At 49.8% G+C, this 21062-nt stretch overlaps 8 protein-coding genes across 8 annotated transcripts, besides 2 other annotated features; 5 read left to right on the plus strand and 3 right to left on the minus strand.

Moving 5' to 3' along the window:
• Positions 1–19827: part of a sequence feature (contig 1.4 576..155056(-1)) that runs on past the window's edge.
• ANIA_00105 (putative eukaryotic translation initiation factor eIF1a-like protein) lies at positions 255–715 on the plus strand (the record flags this gene model as incomplete). The annotated part of the gene is made up of 2 exons (XM_652617.1): positions 255–565; positions 619–715. The coding sequence occupies 2 exons, from the start codon at positions 255–257 to the stop codon at positions 713–715; spliced, it is 408 nt and encodes a 135-aa protein (XP_657709.1).
• Positions 854–2214, minus strand: alg3 (dolichyl-P-Man:Man(5)GlcNAc(2)-PP-dolichol alpha-1,3-mannosyltransferase; the record flags this gene model as incomplete). Its single annotated transcript, XM_050611067.1, has 3 exons — positions 854–1450; positions 1506–2029; positions 2094–2214. The coding sequence occupies 3 exons, from the start codon at positions 2212–2214 to the stop codon at positions 854–856; spliced, it is 1242 nt and encodes a 413-aa protein (XP_050469334.1).
• Positions 3565–5354, plus strand: ANIA_00103 (uncharacterized protein; the record flags this gene model as incomplete). The annotated part of the gene is made up of 4 exons (XM_050611068.1): positions 3565–3807; positions 3869–4320; positions 4577–4916; positions 5054–5354. The coding sequence occupies exons 1-4, from the start codon at positions 3791–3793 to the stop codon at positions 5352–5354; spliced, it is 1110 nt and encodes a 369-aa protein (XP_050469335.1). The 5' UTR covers positions 3565–3790.
• On the plus strand, positions 10238–11506 carry ANIA_00102 (nitronate monooxygenase; the record flags this gene model as incomplete). Its single annotated transcript, XM_050611070.1, has 5 exons — positions 10238–10275; positions 10409–10685; positions 10740–10842; positions 10908–11009; positions 11046–11506. 5 exons carry the CDS (start codon positions 10238–10240, stop codon positions 11504–11506), a joined length of 981 nt encoding a protein of 326 aa, XP_050469336.1.
• On the plus strand, positions 12965–13818 carry ANIA_00101 (uncharacterized protein; the record flags this gene model as incomplete). The annotated part of the gene is made up of 3 exons (XM_652613.1): positions 12965–13217; positions 13316–13565; positions 13749–13818. The coding sequence occupies 3 exons, from the start codon at positions 12965–12967 to the stop codon at positions 13816–13818; spliced, it is 573 nt and encodes a 190-aa protein (XP_657705.1).
• Positions 14138–15284, minus strand: ANIA_00100 (uncharacterized protein; the record flags this gene model as incomplete). Its single annotated transcript, XM_652612.1, has 5 exons — positions 14138–14228; positions 14370–14488; positions 14630–14853; positions 14972–15182; positions 15246–15284. The coding sequence occupies 5 exons, from the start codon at positions 15282–15284 to the stop codon at positions 14138–14140; spliced, it is 684 nt and encodes a 227-aa protein (XP_657704.1).
• Positions 16014–16976, plus strand: ANIA_00099 (uncharacterized protein; the record flags this gene model as incomplete). The annotated part of the gene is made up of 5 exons (XM_652611.1): positions 16014–16073; positions 16140–16328; positions 16409–16523; positions 16602–16813; positions 16851–16976. The coding sequence occupies 5 exons, from the start codon at positions 16014–16016 to the stop codon at positions 16974–16976; spliced, it is 702 nt and encodes a 233-aa protein (XP_657703.1).
• On the minus strand, positions 17430–20312 carry nirA (nitrogen assimilation transcription factor nirA; the record flags this gene model as incomplete). Its single annotated transcript, XM_050611071.1, has 5 exons — positions 17430–18588; positions 18639–19007; positions 19055–19997; positions 20049–20103; positions 20160–20312. The coding sequence occupies 5 exons, from the start codon at positions 20310–20312 to the stop codon at positions 17430–17432; spliced, it is 2679 nt and encodes an 892-aa protein (XP_050469337.1).
• Positions 19828–21062: part of a sequence feature (contig 1.230 1..4800(1)) that runs on past the window's edge.

Below are 21062 nucleotides of genomic sequence, written 5' to 3' on the forward strand. Positions count from 1 at the left end.
GCAGCCCTACGGTTTACCTCTTTAAGTCACTGGATTGCGTGGCAGATCACGGCGTAGACTGGAGCACATGGATGACCAGGAATAGGACCCCTCGACTAGATCCGGTTTAGCGTCCACGTGATAACAAAATATCTCTAGATAGCGGGGAATCTTGGAGGTTCTTCTAGTTCTCAATCTGCACTGCAAATTGCAAATCTACTCCATTGCCCGAGAATCAAACTTCAGTTTCTCCGAACAAACTTGAACGCATTGCAATGCCTCCCCCGAGACGTAAGGTTCTTGCGACAGCCGAGGAAACCATGTTTCCGCCCGACGAACTAGCACAAGGGCAAGAAATTGCGCGAGTCATCAAAGCCACCGGAAACAACATCTACTCTGTCCAATTTCCCTCGAAAAAAACGGCTCTGGTAGAGCTACCGGCGAAATTTCGATCCACTATCTGGATGAAGCGTGGTTCGTTCGTTGTGGTGGACACAAACGCTCTCGAGACCCGCGACAACAAGCTAGAAGGAGAAATTGTCAATATCGTTCGGGATGAGAAAGCCTGGCGCAAAACACACTATTGGTGAGTGGTCCTTTATAGTGGCGCTCATGGCCCTTCTCTGACACCAAATGAAGGCCGAAGGAATTCGTGAAGCAGCCAGTTGTGGCATCCGATGATGAAGATGAGTCCAATGTCGGCAAAATGCCTTCCTCCGATGAATCGGACGCCTAGAGGCGAGGCCTTGATCATTGCCGATTCCGAGTAGCTTCCCGCGCAATTCCTTCTTTAGGCGCAGCAGATATTCCATTCAACCAAAGACCCATCGCGGGTCGATTAGTTGATCACTGCTGTCTATTGCGAGCAAGCAGCTCACTGAACGTGTTGCTTTGCTTTTGGTGTTGGAGGGGAGCTGGGGAATGCGCGGTCTCTGTTTACAAGGACGCCTAACACCTGGGCGCCAAGCAAGAGAACAACGGCGGCCGAGCTTAGGTTGGTGCTTGGATAAACATTCCAGGCCCACTCCTGCACCAGCCACAGTGCATACACAAGAATTGGGTGGTATCCAGCCTGCCAGAGGAGGAAAGGAGTCGCCCAAGAAAGATAGGCGAAGAATTGGTAATGTAACGACCTTGCGCACAGCAAGCCAACGGACAGGGATGTCAATAGTGCGGACATAATAAAAGACGGATGAAGTGCTATCCCGCGGTGTTGTCCAGTCAAGAATCTGCCCGCGAAATCTGGCAAGCTAGTACCAGATGGGTTCAGAAAGCAGGTGAAACCCAACACAACCAAAATGAGCAAATGCAGAACTATCAGGCCCGCCCAAAAGCCTTTGGAGAGAAAGATATCCTCCCCCACAAACCTCCAATTCACCGTCCACTTAAACATAAATTGCCTTCCAAATTCGAACGCGCGCTCAAAATAGCCACTGGGGTTCGTCTTCAGGAACGGTATCGCAAGGAGAATCTAGCCCTGTCAGTCCTTTGTGCGCAGAATACTCCACCAAGAACATGTCACAGACCTGAATGCCCAAAGCCAACCCAGCCAGCCTAATACATCGTCCAATATCCAAGCTCAACGCGAGCACCACCATAACCGCGGGAACCAGCAGAATCAAGGTCATCTTAACACCTAGCCCAAGCGACCAAAGCACAACCGCGGGAGTCCATTTCCGGTTTATGAAGAGCCAAATAGAGCCCCACATAGCCAGCGCCGCAAGCCCATCGTTAAAAAGCCGTAGCATGTAAACGCTATGCAAACGTTTGGATAAAACCAATAGAGGAAACAAGTATGGCGGAGCTCCGACTCGCCTATAGCACGCCATGACAACCGTAAGACATATCAGGTATAGGAATGCGAATATGATTTGGCCAAAGACAATGTCCCTTCCTTCGTCGGTTAGATGGTGGAAGAGCGAGTAGCTGTAGACGTGCGCGGCTGGGTAGACAAGCGGGCCGGTAGAACCCTTGATTAGAGTGTAGTCGCGTTCTCCGGAAAGATACAGTTTGACCTGTTGCATGTACGTTGTCCAATCAATTTCGGTATCTAGTAATGAGGCTGTTAGGTTGGCTAACTAGAATGGCATATGCGATGGAGCTGCGCAACTTACAGGGGACTTTCCATATAATGAAGGCGCACAGAAGCCCATCGGCGATGTTGAGAATGGGGGCAATCCATTTCGTGTGCTTTGGATTTGAGCACAGACCGCTCACAAGGTCTGTCAATGCCATTGTAGTTGATGAAGAAGAAGAGCTTCGTCACAATGGTCGGAGTATCGGAGTATGCTGGCCTCAACTTCGAGCCAACCGGCTAGCGGGCGCTATTGTTAAGTGACCCCATTCGGCTTAGCGCCACACTGGAGCGGTCCAAGCGCATGTCATACAAGATTTTCGACGATGATTTCTTGAGCAGGCAGAGTCGAGTCATCACTTGTATACAGAATGATCATTTTAGCTGTTACATATAAGACCTCTCTAAGCATCGATCCCACCATATGGAAACAGGCCATAGTGTATATGTACAAAGGGTATATCGCTGGTTTGGTTTTTTGCACCGTCCGCTTGATGGGTTTACCGGTGCTATTTCGTAGGCCCAATCGAGGTCGTCGAAAGATAGTCATTGGCCTGTCATAGCATCTCCTCCAGTCTGTCACACTCTAATATGCATCCAAATTATTGGCCTGGCTGCCCTCCAACATCCACCTGTCGTCTTTCTCCTTGCGCATCTAACCCTTTCGAGAAACCCAGCAAGTTCCCTATGATCCCCGTAGGTTTGGGTACTGGGCATTCACGTCCAGGAGTGGCATATTGCTTTGCCTCCTCTTCCAATTGCAGAAACGTGGTAACTTCTTCGTCCGCCGTGGTTGTTGGCTTCTGTGGAAGCACGTTCCCTCCTTGTGCGCTCATTTCGGCATCCCTACGTCTCCTCCGTCGTACTCGGTGAATTTGCTGTCCATCGGGACCAATAATCATCTCAGAGTCGGCAAATGTGGTGCGCGGGGCCGGGCAAGGGAATAAATGTGGGATGCCGACGACCACAAGGGACGCGAGGAGTGTGCCGGCGAAGAGGCCGGTTGTCGACCGCGACCGCGGATGAAGATGGGGTGGCATGTCCGTAGAGGCTGAGTTGATCGAATTCGAGAGGCACTCCGTGTATTCAGAACGGTCACGTCGGCATTGGATGGTCGTTTAGTCTATGTGGGCTGATCAGTCACGATAATAATACAAGAGAGGTAGAGGGTATACCGTACAGTCCAGGAGGGAATGGTGGAGATATCAGTGCAATTGAGCTAGATCATGCCCTAGCGAGACATGGCCTGTCCGATTGGCAATGCGGAGGGAAAGGTAATAGGTAAGTAGCCTGGCCGGATGAAGCCGCACTTGGAGTCTTGGACTCAGCCGGCGGAAGGGAGCAGTTCAGTGATGGTCGCGGCGATCTAATCTTATCTATAAGCGCTGCTATTGGTTGGACGGTCTCCCGCCCAGCGAAACGCGAGGAGAGCGACCTGAGGCGCCAGAGCATCTCCCGCCATCAGCAAAACCCTACAGCACCTCTTTGCAGGCATTCTTTTTTCATCTTTCCTTTTTTTTCACTCTGAACTACTCTACAACGACCATCAGATGAGAAGAAGATGATCGTCTCGTTTCCATACACGTAGTGGACCATTCTTTCTATCCAGAGCCTCCAACAGCTGTCTCGGTCTCCCCGCCGACTTCTCAGTCATCGAGAGCTCAGGACCCACCAAGTAACCTTCTTTCAGACCTGACTGTTCTCACAGTATCAGCCTTTCATTTGCGCTGAGTTAACATGAGTGATCTGGATAGGTACCGTGCCACATAATCCATGCGATTTCCAGTTTGAACTAACGCTGCCTCCTCCTTGCAGGGCGATCGCCCAACTTCGCGCCTGTCGCTTAATCCCCGAGGCCCAAGTCCGCGAACTCTGTTACAAAGCGCGAGAACTCCTGATAGAAGAAGGGAATGTTGTTTGCGTTGATGCGCCAGTTACGATATGCGGGGATATTCATGGTCAGTTTCACGATTTGATGGAGCTCTTCCGTGTTGGCGGAGACGTTCCAGACACCAACTACCTATTCATGGGCGACTTCGTCGATCGGGGATTCTACTCGTTGGAATCGTTTCTTCTTCTTCTCTGTCTGAAAGTCCGCTATCCAGACCGCATCACGTTGATTCGCGGCAACCACGAGTCCCGACAGATCACGACAGTGTACGGGTTTTATGACGAGTGCATCCGCAAGTACGGAAGTGCCAATGTTTGGAGGTACTGCTGTGAGGTGTTTGACTATCTAGCACTCGGGGCTTTAGTCCTTGGAGCCAGTTCAGAGCTGGAGCCGTCAGGACCAAGTTACAACGACACGACGCAATCAACCATGTCGACCGATGACAGCGAGCTGGAGACCGAGGTGCTAAACTCCAAAGGGGAAGTCCTCATGAACACCTATAGGCCCAGATCAAGAACGTCACTAGATAACGGAAACACATCACCCTCAAGAGATCAAAGCCAGACACCCATGCGATCCGGCGCACCAGGGACAGGCGCATCCGGCAGCGCATCCGGCAGCAACAATAGCAGCCGAACCGGCGCCGTCCTCTGCGTGCACGGTGGCCTTTCCCCCCTCATCGATACAGTCGACAAAATCCGCCTTATTGACCGCAAACAAGAAGTTCCCCACGAAGGCGCCATGTGTGACCTCCTCTGGTCCGACCCAGACGAGATTGATGGCTGGGGCCTTAGTCCCCGCGGCGCAGGCTTTCTCTTCGGCGCCGACATCGTCAAGCAGTTCAACTACAAGAACGACCTGTCTCTCATTGCGCGCGCTCACCAGCTCGTCATGGAGGGGTACAAGGAGATGTTTGACGGTGGGATCGTCACCGTTTGGTCCGCACCGAACTACTGCTATCGTTGCGGGAATGTTGCTGCTATCCTGGAATTAGGCGAAGATACGAGCAGCGGTGGCACAGTCACAAGGAGCAATGGCGACCAAGGTCGGAGTAATGGCATCTTGTCCAGTGGTGTCGATAAGCAGGCCCTGCGTAGCCCTGGACGAAGATATAGGGTCTTTGAAGCCGCTGCGCAGGATACAAGGGGTATGCCTGCGAAGAAGCCAGTTGCTGATTATTTCTTGGTGAGCCCTTTTCCTGTTCCTCTTTACTTCCTAAACCCTAGTGAATGGCTTGCTGACCAGTCTCCATTCATAGTGATACCAACCACCATACCCCGCCCCCTCCTTCCTCTCTCCAGAGCCAACATCTCAGCCTACTCTCTTCACACATCACTATATATGCCCTTATCTCTTCCATCTCTCGAATTCCTCTACGGCTCTTTTCCCCCTCAAATCTTCTCCGTCTAAGCATTTTCATTTCTCAACGTACTTTCCTCGAAACCTACTTCCAGCATTGATGACGACACTAGATATCTACCTAGCCTTTCCACTCGCACGCTTTGTTTAACAAAATGGATGAGAATTTTCTGAACATCAAAAAATAAGTCCTAGTTGAGTTATGAGTAGAAATTCGCAGTTATTGAACCCTTCAGAATAGTATTGAACTACACACGTTTCCTCGGCCCGCGGCTCATTATGAAGAGTTCCATTCTGCCCTCAAGAATCAATCTAGTGCTGCCTTCTATTGTTTGAGCGATTTCGTTCTGGTTAGCCCAAAACTCTCAACAAGTTATTTCAAAAAGGCATAAATTTGCTATACAGATTGTAGTTACAATATCATGCTATGGGTCCTTGCTTATAAAAGTACCTTAGACCTCATGACTCGGCCAACTGCCTTCGTTATCCTTTCAGAAAACAATCCACAATCAATAATACTTCATACATCGAACGAACCTTGCTCATTGCAAGAAGAAATAATGAGCATTCTAGCCTGAGATAGCAGTTAGAAGAACATAACTCTTCAACTATAGGAATAATAGAAATCTCAGCATAAGCATCGGCAAACTGGAGCTTGCAGTTCTTTTATCCAAAATAGGAAAATTCTATGTATGGCAAGCTGTCACATACAGTCGATATATTCTACTCTAAGTAACCGCCCTGATGTAATCAAGTCCTGACATTCAATGTTAGCTCTTACACCTAGTACGCAACCTGTACAGCCGAAAGGAATGAAAACTATGTAGTGCGAACAAGTATAGTTGAATGTGACTGAATACGGTCATACGGAGGCAAATATTGTGATTCAACCTATGATAATCTCATTTGCTGAGATTACTGCATGCTACCTTACATGCTATGGAATATTGGAAGTGATCAGAACAAAAACACGACGATATCCTACCAATTCAGGCGTCAAAAATACAGGAAAACTTTCCTCAACATCCGTAATTCTCTCATCAAAGTCCGCAATGTCGATATACCAGTTACGGGCAGTTTCCGGGCAGGCATCGAAGAACTGCCGTTTGGCAAGTGACCAAACAAAGAACCCTCCTCCCCGGCAAAAGGACGAGGCATACGTTTGGACCGCCATTCCTCCCATATAACTTCATTGTCGGTCGGCCCAGGCGTCCTCACCCAATGGAGCTCCAACCTCTTCGAATCTACGTACTCGCGATACGATGTCGATTCTTTAACGATTGCCTTTTTTGTGGTTGCCGTAATCCCATGAGCTTTACGATGTGCTCCTTCGGCGGACAAGAACCAAGCCACCAAGTCGACAACAGCAGTATTTACGTCCTCCCTCACTTCAGAAGACCAGGTAAACGGACGTTGGAAAAGCTCAGCGTACCACTTAAGAGTTGCTGCCGAATCCTTCGCATCGCCTATCATACCTGCAGCCGTCTTCCATGACAAGTCAGTAACAGAACCATGATGGAACGGAATAAAACAGACAGATAAACAAGTGGCATTACGCTCCCAGCACTGTGGATATAGCACAGAAGCCACCGCATCTTGGACATATTCGATTGTGAAGGCACAGAACCAGAAACAACAAATTTCTTGAGCTGAGTACGGACGCAACGCAGACAGAAGTGCACCGAGGGCTTGACGGACGATGAAACGGTTTCGCGGTGCTTGTGATTCGGCATATTGAAACGAACGAACAACACGATGATGACTATGGAGAGAGAAGGAGACACGAAAGTCACAAAACCGAGATTTGGAGATTTTGGTTGAGAGTGTTTGAATAATGTTTGGCAACCTAGACAGAGTCGTCGCCTAGGTCAGTAGCATCAGAAGACAGCTGGCTCATAGGGTTGCGCCGCACCTTGGGTATAAGGGAATATGTTGCCATTTTCACCGTACTTCTCTCGATGTAGAGAAATAGGAAGTTATTCATAAGTCAAGTCTCATGGTCACCCATTCTCTTGAGCATCTTTAGATCGATATCGACGAATCAATGCTTCTCTGGCGTGTAATCATCATCGTCATATCAACATAACCTTTCCTGTGCCGCGCTCATGGAACAATGGCAAAAGTGCGACCTAGTAGGCTTAGTATGGATGAATATGATGTACGGTCTAACAAGACACCCGGGCAAATACATACCATAAATGCGCTGATCATTGAGAAGTCTCAATAATGCTTCAACTGCATCATCAATTATCTCGACCTTACTGTTGAGAAACACTTCCAGTATAATAGCTGTTTTGATAAACCTTGGCGCTATACATAGCACTCTCGACCCGTATGAGACAGGATGTGTCTCAAGGACTGCACCATGCTCGAACTGCAGAGAACTGCAGATTAGACACGGTTTATTCCGGTCCATCCATTTCTGGTAGCCAGCTGTTGGTCCCCAAGAGAGGCAACCGTCGTAATATGATCCACGCCATTGCTTTGCGGAAATAATAAATGGCAAGCTTAGCATTATATATAGTACCTGTGAATTAATATCCACCATCTTGAATTCTGGCTTGGGGAGAATTTCAATTCTGAAATCCAGTCAACTCTACCACTCATGCTAAGTTTACAGGTTAACTCTAGGAGTTTACCTTCAAGTCCGCCACGCAGTCTGACATGGCAACTCTGGCCTTCGCAACATGATGCTGATCTCGCTGTTCTGGGGGAAATGTATCTGCAGTTTCAAATAGCTTAACTTCATTATCCCAGTTTGTCACGCATTTCACAAATTAGTGCTAGATTCGTATCAAATCACTTGGCAATAATAGATTGAGGGAAAGCCCTAACTTTGGTTCTCTGTAGTAACCCTTGTTGAAATTCTCGTGATATCACAACCACAATATTTGTCCTGTGTATATTGATGAATGCTGCTTCTAACCATTGCCTGATTCAGCTGTGAACTTACCCGTATTTACTCTAGGCCCGAACATATGCAATGCCAACACCGTTCGAGCCTTCTGGTGTCAATGCTGGAACTCGATACAGTCTGGATAGTTTGTACTAACCTCCTATCACAATAGCAAGCTTTCTAAGAGCGCTTCTGAAAGTCTGTGAAACAACCAACTGGCCCTCGATACGAGTCTATTTAAGAGGTAAAACCTGGTGTAAATAAGAAACGGAAGCCAAGTCGCTCTCTTAAGATGTCTACCCAACGACACGAAGTTATAAGGTTCGTGGAGCAGTGAAGACTCACTCCGTGATAGAGTTCCAGCAAGAGATCTATAATCCAGTTTCAATGGACTAATCATGTACAAATCATCGTGAAAGCGCATATCCCTTGCAAGGATCTGGCGGCCAAAATGAGCCAGTATCAGATAGCTTCTATAGGAAGTCTGAAGATGTACATCAACCACCTAAATGCCCGATTATAAAAGCCTAGCCACAACCAGATCATCAACAGACTGAAATATTCAGATGAGGGCCAAATGAGTTCCGGAGCATGTGCTGTACCGCATGGTGGATTGTCCCAAGGTTGGTAGGAATGTAGTCCGTGACCACAATCAATTTTCCGGTAGATCTATGAGTACAGCCAGTCAGAAATGCAAAGAGACGATGGCCATGGTTTTAAAATTTCGCTAGAGGCTGAGCAGAGGCACCTTCTAAGCAGCTGTTTTACCTGGCGTAGAGCCTTGGCTATAGCCTCAAAGAGTGACAAGGACTGATGAAAGCAAAGTTCCCTTAGACCTGGAGACTGTGCCTCGTGAACTGAGCAATACAGATCCTATAGATTACTATGTGTCTATAAATGATGTTGAATATCTGGATATACTCAGGTATTTCTCTATCCACCATATATACCAGGGAACGCTCGGTGATTTACATGGACCTCGGCTCTCGATTCCGGCGGAATTGGAGGACTGACATATATATACATTGTGGAAATATACCATTCCTATGCGGTTACTGTTCAAAGTCTCGTTTTCATGCTTCATTTTCGCCTCCTAAAATCCATCGAACTCGACACGACGCCCCGCAACAACGGCGCTGCACCCCTACGGCAACCCAGCTCCATTCGCCGAGCCGGCCTGGTACAATTCACTGCGATCCCCCTACTACAACGAATCGCATAGGAAGCTTCGTAAATACGTGCGCGATTACCTAGAAGAATATGTGAATCCGCACGTCCATGAGTGGGAGGCAGCCGGCGGCGTCCCCCGTGAAGAGCAAATTCGATACGAAGAGCGGGCCTTGCTTTCCAGGACATGCCCGCCGAATATCGACGAGGCATCAGTCTACCATGTGGGATTAAAGATGAAGGTGTGTTTCTTCAGTGTCCTGTGGCCCTCGAAGCTGAACCTGATGTGGTATTATAGAGTGGGCACAAATGAGTGGCATGGCATTCGAGTCGACCGGCGATAAGCTCAGCGGTATTAGGGTAAGGCCAGGTCCAGTTGGCTACGACCAAAATGCTGTCGATAGCCGACTGGAGCGCACTACTGTTGGCGACGGAGAGACTGGTTCAAAGCAGCTTCAATTGCTTTGACATGAGGTCCAATGGTTCGATATCATCTTCCACGGTGAGCGAGGGGTTCTTAAGATCACCAACGCCTACAACAACCGGGATTTGGTAAGGGTGCACCATTTTGGACGGAAGCAACAAGGGACGTAGTGATTTGATTGCCAGTCAAGTGCAGTTTATCATAGGGCTACGATATTAATAACTTTGCACTGAGTTTCCTGGTTGCTGACGAAAATGTCGAGTATCTAGCCTTATTCCAGCCGGAAATGCGCTTGCCGACTAATTCCATCTCAGCTACAAAAGGGCCGCAGATCCACACTACGCCTAGTAAGGTCGCGACTGGGCAGGGGACGTCGGCTTGTTAAATAACGAGAAATCTATTTGGAAGACATGAGGAATGGTGAGGTTGTGATATGTGGATTTATTGATGCGCTTGTCATTGTTTCCTCTATCCGCTAACCCCAAGTTTAGCAACCCTCATCTACTCTGTCTAGACGATCACCACTTGCTGGCTTATTGATTCGCTCCCATATGGCTTTATCCCGTGAGAATTACCCTCACTTCAGTGGAAAAGTCGGTGTATTAAACATTCATATAGAAAAGATCTCAACGGCAGCAACGGACCTTCTGGGGATTCGAAACCCGGTCCTTCTAGCCGGAATGTTCGCGGTGTCCTCCCCAAGCTGGCTGCAGCAGTGTCCAATGCTGGGGGTCTGGGAGTCATTGGAGGCGGCACTTACACGCTAGACCAGCTGCGCAAGGCGTTGGAAGAGCTGAAAGGCTATTTGGTAGACAAAAACAGCCTGTTTGGCGTTGATCTGCTCATACCTCAGGTGGGCGGTAATGCGCGAAAGTCAAAGTCCACAACCCTAATGGTACGCTTAGCTCTAACAAAGGTCCTCCAAAGTTACGATTACTCGCATGAAAAGCCCGATGGGCTGATTGAGATCATCATCGAGAGTGGCGCCAAACTGTTCGTGTGCGCCGTGGGTATTCCTCCTGCCCGGGTCGTCAAGCGATTGCATGAAGGTGGTGTGCTGTACATGAATATGGTTTGCCATCCACACCACGCGCAAAAGGTAATTGACGCCGTGCAGACTTGCTCTGCTCCCGGGGAGGAGAAGGCGGCGGGCATACGGGGGATATTCCCACAGTCATTCTGATCCCTGCTGTCGAAAAAGTAATCGGTAACCAGAAGAGTAAGTTCACGGACCGGCAAATCATCCTTGTTGCAGCTGGGGGCCTCTTCAACGGACAGTCTCTGGCGGCGGCCCTCATGCTGGGGGCGAGTGCAGTCTGGATAGGGACCCGATTTATTCTCTGCGATGAGGCTGGGTCGTCTTCCTCGCACCAGCAAGCCGTTCAAGAAGCTGGCCATGGCGATATCATTCGTACAACGGTCTTCACGGGACGGCCACTGCATGCCAGAGCAACGCCGTATCTCCGTCGCTGGGAAGAAAACCGGCGAGAGGAAAAGCTGCAGCTACAGTCTCAAGGCCTCATTCCTATGGACCAGGAACGCAAGGCAAAGCCACACGACGAAGAAGAGCTGGACAACGAGCACCCCGTGCTCATGGGCAAAGTCGCAGCCATGGTAACGGAGAAGTTACCAGCAAGCCAGATTGTCCAGGAGATGGTGAACGAGGCAGCGCACTTGTCGATGCAGGGCGGCGCCTGGTCCAGCTGTAGAATCTAGATCCACACATAAAAGCGCTGACTCGCTCAATGACGAATCGTCAGTTATGCCCATTTTCTTAGCCTAAGGTCTAATGTACTTACACAAGCTCCTCTAAGCCCCATAGTAGCTTCCCAGGCACGTCTCATTCGTCCGTTAGTCGTTTCGCTTCCTTTCTCCGTATTCCATCCTCTTGGTGTATCCGGGGTTTGGCCGTTGCCGGGTTCTTCTGGTTGCCTAAGAAGGCTGGTTTTGATCGGGCATAGGCTCCATGGTATCTCGACCGACAGCACTCATTGAGAACAGGACTGAAGGGACATGGAAATAGGATGACTGTTTGAAGGGGCGGCGACAGGAAGCTCTAAATACCGCCGACGACCGCCGCGACGAGGCCGATACGTCTCAAAAGCGTGGTATGTATTCTTAGATAGTCAGTCTTGCTGAATCTCTGACCACAGTATTTCTTAGTCTCGACTGTCGGCGACCCAAGACCAAGGTGAGAAGTCATATATTGCTGGCAACAACAGATCTTGCAACTGACAGCACCGCGATATCCACTAGTGTGATGGCCAGCTACCTTGCGAGAATGGCCTCCTGGAATCCATTGACTGTCGCCATGCAGCAGGACCAGCGCGAGTTCGAAAGCCATCGGACGAGATGCCCCCTAAAGCAAGTCCGTCGCCAGCATCAAGTGGCCAATATCCCCTAGAACCATCACGGTCGCAAACGGCACAGGCCAGACTGACTTCACTGGCAAGCGACCAGGAGCAGCGATGCCAGCAGAATGAGACTCCAGAAGAGCTGGCAGCGTCATCGAATTCGACCCTTTTGCTCGGCCACTCGAACGAGCCTGCGCGGCGATCTCCTACGCCGGGAGATTCCCAACGAATTATACCAAGGTCGTCGCATTTCGTACCGAGTCCTCCATTCGTAGTGCTTGTGCCATCGATATAAACAGATGGAATACAGGCAAGGCTGCTCGAGGTGCAGCGCATGCGGACCATGGTGCGGCATTATATGGTCAAGGTCAACCCCCGGGTCCCTCGTCTCAATGAAGCACAGCTGTATGGGAATATCGAATCACTACTTGCGGGGAAGAGTTGATCTCAGGAGCAGCTCCAGTTATCAGCAATGGTTGACCTGATTTTGGCAGTGATCCAGGTAATGGCTGGCGAAACGGTGGAAGGCAACAAGTCAACTACAGCTGGCTGGGCTGAGTTCCAGCACGCAGAACACGTCTTGAGTGCCTGGCCTGGGATGCTAAATATCAGGAGCATTCAGTGCCTAGTGCTCAAGACAATGTACCTGATCTACACGAGTAGAAACGAGCTAGCTTATGATGCAGTGGCCTCCATGGCGAGGCTCTGTTTTCAGCTAGGGTTATACAACGAAAGGCTGGAGTTCATGTTCCCCATTTGAGGACCATCTGCGGCGCATTGCTTGGACAACATTCTAACTGGAGCTACATGTCTCAGAAACATGCAATTGCCTTACCTGATCCGACGTTGTGACTTGGATGTTGCCTTGGATGTTGCTCTGCCCCTGCATATCGACGACAGCAAACTACGGACCGACCTAGAGGCACTGCCATCAGAGGATCCCGCTGCTCCTATCCACCATACTTACTTCTGCTACAACCATGCGTTACTATTCACAGAGCTTTGGGACTGCTTGTTGGGTCACGGCGCCCAAAAACCTCCGGACGACGCAATGATAAACACCTTCGACGAACGTGTGGAATCATTACGCTGGCAAGTTCCCTCATTTTTGCAGTGGAATCCAGCTACGGTCCTATCTTGCACACTCAGATTAATGCCCTCCAACATTTAGGTATTGCAGCAAATATCAGGGCAGACCCTTTGCATCCTGACACATGGTATGGCCCTCTTGTTGACAAAGCCCAGTTCAACCATATATGTAGCTATGTTAAAGAAGCCAGGGCTTTGCTGGGTCTACTGGTAGGAGGTGTACCATGTGGCCCGCAGATCCCGATGGGAGGGTTCCAGTTGAGTAACATTGGTCGCAAATTGGTCGAGTACACGTTGAGACACTATACAGAGTCTAAAACAGGTTTTATTAAGTGAGTCGCCCATTGTATTAGTCGAGCTCTGACTTAGACTTAGGGCACGGGTGCTGGGGGCAAGACACTGTTCGATGTCCACACAATGCTACACAGACATGAATCTTATAGGCTCAGTTAATCAGACTTCCATTAGAAGCATCCTATTCACCTATTACTGACCCATGTATCTCTCTCACATAGCAAACAAGACATCAGAGTGCGATGTCTGCCTGTCACGTGGGTGCCCTCTGGTTGCGAGCATGAGACGTAGAAGGGTTTACAGCCACACCAGTGCGCAAACCCATCTTCACTTTCAGCAGAAAATAGAAAGAAATACAGGATTTTAGCTTTTGAAAGACTTTAGGTCTACAATGAAAATGCTACCTCGTACAGTTAATTCTAGCTATAACCCTCATATTGGCGTGGGATGAAGAATCGGTTGAAGGTATCTGATCGGCTTATGGCATTGACTTCTATTAAAGCTTCCTGTGACCTATCTGACTGAATTGTCATAGCTCTCCCTAATCTGTTTCAAGAGCTACTGTGAATGCCTTTCCTTTTCGAAACACCTCTCACATATGCAGTATCTCCTAAAAGAACTGCGCCACCATTCTTCCCTTCTCCACCTTGCCAGCTTTCATAAGATCGATCATCTCATTGATATCCTCCAAGCGGAATTTTCTGGGATTGACTTTTAGAGAGGATGTTTTTCCTCAGCGAAAACTCGAGGCACTCGCTAGCTGCAGTCCGGCCAGGGACTAGGGCGCCGATCAACCTGTGGCTGATCAGTATATGATGTAGCGTTACGGAAGACTGACATACTGCAGCGCCCGAGAGATAAGCTGGCTAATGGCGATCGGGATATCTTTGCTGGGAATACCAACCGCCACAATTCGTCCCTCTGCCCGGACAGAACTCAAGGTAGTTGCATATGCCGGGAACTGCTCCAGAAGTCACAACGACTGTATCAACGAGCCGTCCATCAATGAGGGCAGCAAGCCGACTCGCAACCTGGTCACTTGGGATGTTCCATTATCCTTGACAGTTTTCAGCTGCTAGTCGTGTATGTCTAGTGCAATCACCCGCACTCCCATTGCGTGGGCGTACTGGCAGGCGATCTGTCCAAGACCACCGGCTCCAACAATGGCGACAACGTCTGTAACCTGTAATCTCGCTCGTTTTGATGCATTCCAAACAGTAAGGCCAGCACAGAAAAGAGGTGCAAGTGATGCGGGGGACGCGATGACATCCTTTGGGATGACCACTGCACTGGCGGCATCGACAAGCGTATATTCCGCAAAGTACCCTGGCGCAGTAAGGCCTTTTACCATCTTTGTAGGACAGAAGACTGAGTTGCGCTCCTAACAATCTATACACTGCAGGCACATGCCGTGCCACAGTGGTGCGCCAACTTGGTCACCGACTTGAAGCCCATTTGGCAGAATCGGGGCCAAGAGCTTCGACTACAGAGACAGCTTCGTGGCCGACAATAAACGGGACCTGAATGGGTCCTAGACCTCCACTTGTGATGGTGATGTCCGAATGACACAGCGACACGGCCTGGACGCGGGCCAGCACTTCGCGGCCTTGTGGAACCGGCACAGGCACCTGCTCGATGACGATCGGTTGTCCAGTCTATTCAGGTTAGCCAGAGGCTGTAGGATAACATGAATACCCGCAGGTATGGGAATTATTTACCTTTTTGCAGACTGCTGCTTTCATGAGTTGTGGAGCCATGTTATGTTGAGAGTCGGATATCTTGGTAGTTTATGGGGGACCAGCAAGTGCCAGCGGCCGGTTATATACCCCATTTCACCCAAGCAAATGTCAAGAAATACTTGCTCTACTTACTTTGATCGATTCCACCTACAACAATCAGTCTCGAGGTGCATAATTCCTTGGCCTGCATTGGTTGGTTTCTGCATAGGCAGGGCAAGTCAGCGCTGACTCGCCGGACGCCCTCCGTCCAGCCCCAAGCGCACGGTTTAGCGGAGACCCGGAAGCTGGAATACGCAGAGAATCCTGGGATTCTGGGGAAATGCGCGGGGTATATTCCCAGCCTAGAGACTTTGGCGCGGCTGCGGGCCTGCTCAGTGGAGCATGGTGATATCTTTGCCAGCACCCTGGAGACCGCCGGCCCAGCTGGCCATGCCCAACATTCAGGGTATTGATATATATATATATATGGAGCAGCAGGAAGGACGGCGTCAGACCCTGAGCTCCACGGAGAAGAAGCGCATAAGTGATAGGAGAGCGCAGAGGACTTTACGCGAACGACGGGACCGCGCACTGAGAGTTCTAGAGTAGGAGGTGACCGAGTGCCGCCGGAATCACGCTGACCTCGTCTGATACCTGAGCAAGTAGGGTCCTGAGACAGAGCGATGATGAGATTCAGCGCATGCTCACTCGTGCAAGGCTGCCCTAGTGCCGGAAAGGCTTATCCCGTTGTCATTGTCCCCTCGAGAGATGTACACAGACAAGGTCCAGCGTGCTGATGTAGCTCTGCTTTCCCAGTATTATACGAATGTACGACTGTAATGCCAGTGCACAGAGGACAATATCGACCCTGCATTGACTGCTGCAGGAGCACAGATCCTAAGCCCATTCACCACCGCATCTAGCTTTGATGACCCGGTCTCAGTCGGTGATCATTCACTGGCGGCGAGCCTCCTAGGACATGCAAAAAAGTCGCTAATTCCAGTCACACAGCTCATCAAGAAAGGTCTGGTGTTATGGTGTGCAGATGCTGCCGCCGCTCGTACCAGCGTGGATGCTGGTCCCGTGTGACGAAGATTATTATATGCCCCATTAGCATGGCTACTGTCCTTGGGTCCTAACCCACCTTATGACCGAATGTCCAGAAGTTCCCTCGCGCTCGATCTTCATTGGACGCGGCGCAAGGAAGTAGTATCAGGTCATATGCGTATCTGAAGAATGCGCTGGCCGCAGTACCCCAGCTTATACTGCTTCCTCCAAGTATGCTGAGTGTAACGCTCTCCTCGGAGTCGTGACTATCCCCGGCTTATTCGAGAGCTATACTCACTCTAAGTATAGGTATATCTAGCAAGGAGCAATGTCAATCTTCCCCAGATAGATGGACTCATTGTTCTTGCGATTTGGCTGCGGCATGCCCTGGATCTTCACCGACAATGCCTGGTGCCTTCAGAGTGGGCCGAACAAAGAGTCCGAATCTTCTGGCTCGTGTGTTTACTAAACAAGGCGTACATTATAGTTCCTCTACCACTACTCCTACTGACAAGGCCCATGTAGGAGCTGCATTCGCATGGACTGGGCCCATATCAGAATGATGAAGATCCTGTTGTGCAGCTACCTGAGAAGACCACGGTGGACAATGTAGGCATTGACTTGGCAGATGGGAGCAAGGTGCCCATCTTCCGTCTTCTGAGTAGCCTCCGCCATTCACTATGAGATATTCAAGTCCCTTTATTCTAGCTGTCCGAAAGGGTGCTCAGCGACGAGCGGCGAGCTTCGTCCAGAGCGTGCTCAGCGCGTGAGGTCTACTCAGTGAGCAAAAAGCGGCGAGGGGTGAGCACTGAAACGGAAAGGGAAGGCCATTGACTCTCTAGAAAATCAAGTATATATGGTAAATGAGGAAAAATGAACACGAATACGGAGTATAAAGTATAAGGTGTAAGGCATATATCACGCACATATAGAACCAACGCCTGAGATTCGAGTCCACCAACTGCCTATTCGAGAGAAGTGTTAAAATATGGAGAAGGCATGATACATATATTTAATGAAGAGTCGCCTAGGTCAATGAATTATCTTAATCACATCGTAAAGTCATGCACACCGAGTCTATTCGTCGTCAAGACCAAGCCCATGAAGAGCAATTATCCGCAGCGGTGAATAGGCCTGCTATCGCTGAAAACTGCCGGGGAAAATCATGTTGGTTTGGTTGCTGTTCACGTTCGCAACAGGGTCAGTTGGATATTGATTCGGTCTTGCCATGTTGGGAGGTGGTTGTGGAGGCTTGTAATCGGCATCGGGCGCAGATGTAGAAGGGATGTTGGGGACATTGTCCACATAGCGCCAGTCGGCCGATGTGGTGGGGAGACCATTATTCCAATTCTGAGTCCAGTCCTCGGCCCCGAGTTGTAGTGCATTAACGTCGCGAGACCACCAGTCCTGACTTTCCTCAACCAGATTTTCTGGTGTATCAAAGGTGGTCAACGGAGATTGGGCTGATGTTGTAGGCATACTGTGAGCAGCAGTAAATGCGCGGAATTGTGCCTCAGTTGGGCTGTACCACTGCTCTTGTGCAGACTGAGTTGACGGAACTGGTCCATAGCTGGTAGAGACCGGTCTTAGATACGTAGGTTCAGGTTGTCGGGCTTCGTTGTGTGCAAGTTGAGCACTGAAAGATCGTTGAACAGCACGCATTGCAGATACAGAGACAGGTCCAGAAGGCGTGGAAGAATATTGAGAGGCTACGGGCTGTGTTAGGTTCGGAGACGTACCCATAGAAGGATTGGCAGGCTGATTGCCCGCAGACTGGGATACAGGTTGGGATAGATCCGTGGTGGCAACCACGGACTGGGAGCTGACGGATGGCGGTGAATCCGAGGTTGTTGAAGGCGATGCTGCTTGGTCCCAAGGGCCCCACGAGCCCCATCGAGCATGTGTTTGTTCGAAGACGATAACGGCCTCCCTCGGTAGTTGTACCTGCCACTTACTGGCAGATATGTCGAGAATACGAAGCGTCCGGCGAGCACAAAGCCAAGACTCTCCCATCTCTTCGAGATGTCTCAGGCCGTGTATTACATCTCTCTGTGCATTCTTTTCGGGTAGATTGAGAAGGTGGATTGTCAAGGCTGTATGCGCAATATAAACGGCGATATTGCAGATCTGCTTAAACCCGTATGTGCGTTTATAAAGCCGTAGTAACTTCGATATAGCAGCTGCCGCCTGAGTGCATAGCTTGCGGGGAGAGACATGCTGAGGAAGCGGGGAGGTCGACTTTGTGTATTTGAGGAAGGGGCGGTAAAGGTGAATGAGGAGAAGTTGGTAGAACATGCTGTAATGGTGTAAGTACAATGCTAGCTTTCAGTTCCTAGACTAACTTACTGCATGAGTAGCGCCTGCGGAAGCTGGCCTTCGCGCGGCTCGAGTTCCTTCGGCAAGCCTTTCTTCCACGCTTCTAAGCGAGTATGAATCTCACTTAGCTTCTTTAGCTCCAGTTGCTTGGACGATGGCTTTTCTTTGGGAGCAAGGTCGTAGAAAAACACCACTAGATCTCCACTGATCTTACACAATTGGGAAATCTGGTCTGCGACTGCCCTTGTCCGCGAAGGTTGTGCATACTCCCGACTAGGCCCCATATCACTGTAAGGAGACCATAATGTTGATTCTTCGTTGGGTAGAATATCCACTGCGGAAACACTTGTGTTCGCTGTCGTGAACTGAGGCTGCCGTCCAAGATAATTAGACCAACATCTAGATCAATTAGCATTTATCTGTGTGAAGTTTTGACAGCACCATACTTGTCGAAGAGGAAACAACCCCAAAAAGTGATGCGTCTTGCATCTATCTCTTCTTCGCTGAGATCTCGTAAGCTCGAAGACTCAAGATTCAAGCCCAAGTCAAATGCCATGCGGAAACTCATTCCGCTATAAACCCAGCCTTTCCCTTCACGGCCACATCCGGCCTCTCGTACGGACATAAGAGCCAGAGCTTGCACGGTGCAAAGCTTTGAGTTGACAAGCTCGTCGTTGTCAAGGATCAATCTCTTCGCTTCTTTGAAAAAGTGATCACCGGCGGTAGCAGAGTTGTCTGGATCTTCACGGGCCCCTGGCCAGGAGCTGAAGTGACACCCCAAGGCCAGCATCGTGTTAACAAGCAAGGAAGAGCAATACTGGCTCGGCACTCCACGAGAGTAATCACGGTAGAAGAGTTCCTTGGACAGAGTGGTGAAGAAAGGATAATGCCATGAAAAGTACATTGTCAAGAGATGGCTAATAAGCTGCTGATCATCAGTAACTGTCGTCCACCGGGTGACGGATCCCTCCAGATCGCCGTTAGTAGCCAAGCCAGGCTTGAACTCGTTGAGTTCCGATCCGGGTGGTAGGAAGATGAGGTTTGACGTCCCGCCAATAAACTTGCGGGATCCGTCTAGCACGAGGTTGCTCATCTTTCCAGCCAATTCAGACTCGAATTGATCCGTCTGCGCGATATCGTTCTCTTCATGTATTACCGCATTTGACAGCCAACCAGACGACTTCTTTTCCTGGTTTACGAGAGATTGCGCTACGTCTTCCAGGTTATCACAGGACCGGATTTGGCGGACCAGGTCGAAGGCATCTTCCTCCTCATAGTTGAGCAGCGCCTGAATCAAAGTTAACAAGGTAGAGTTCTTAGTTCTTAACGTGTCCGTATCCTTCTTGTAAACTCCTTTTCGCCGGTGGTCGGAGTTTGGATCATAAACGCCTAGTATATATTAGCCATCTTCCGAGGATAGCTGATGAATGGTCACAATACAGGTTGTATGATAGACGGAGGAGCAGGCGGCGCAACTTGGAAGATTTCCATCACACTTGAAGACCGTCAGAACTTTGAACGCATATAAACCTAGCGGCCGGCACTTGTTACCTTTGATTTCCGCCTGCGGCAAGCAATGCACGCTGTGCTCACACAACGTCGCTTCGACGCTGGAGCATTGTCCGTACTGGTCCCTTGACCCTTGGACGACGACTTCGTGTGAGGTCCGTCGGAAGAGAGTTCCGGGTCGAGCTTTTCCCCCATGGTAAATCAAGCCCAGACAGATATGTTCGGTGACAGCGACAGACCAAGACAGCGCATGCTTATCGGAGGAGGACGCTCGGCGTGTTTCCCTGTGATAGATGGCGAACGAGACGAGGAGACGGAGACGAGAATTTGGGCGAATCTGAGGCTTGACAGGATGCGCACACCATCGAAACGGTTATCGTAGCTCGCAATGGTACAATCTAGGATATATAAAAGGCGTATGCGTCAGATATGCGCGGTAGAATAAAACCGATAAAGATAGCGGCGCGTAGAGCATAGCACCAGGCTATGCGCTGATGGCCATGCCCTCAACCAAATAATTGACTCTATGTCTATCTTGGAGTACTCACAGCTCTCTCACCAAGATCGAATATCGAAATCCCCGCTACCCGCAAGTGGAGGCGGGCTCTTTCGGAGACGGAGGGGTAGAGACAATCCGAACAGTTGGAATCTGGTGGAGGGCCTGGATTCGTTTCCGACTCCAAAGACTGGGGGCAGCTGAAGGACAAGGAAGATTATTGGGCCAGTGTGCGTGCAAGATACGGAGTAGATAGCAGCAAGCTGCTCAGCGAAGCCGGAGACAGGCTGATTAGTGATGTGCTTCAAACATAACTATTTCCTGCGGTTGGTCTGATAAGCCAGCTGACTAAGCCCTCTTTTTGTTAGAACAGTATCTCAGCTTTTTGAACTCAGTTCTCCCTCTGTCAGATGAGCGGTAGTTCTTTATATCTATTGTCTTACTCTATA

The sequence above is a fragment of the Aspergillus nidulans genome, chromosome VIII (assembly GCF_000011425.1).
Source record: "Aspergillus nidulans FGSC A4 chromosome VIII".
Classification (NCBI taxonomy): Eukaryota; Fungi; Ascomycota; class Eurotiomycetes; order Eurotiales; family Aspergillaceae; genus Aspergillus; species Aspergillus nidulans.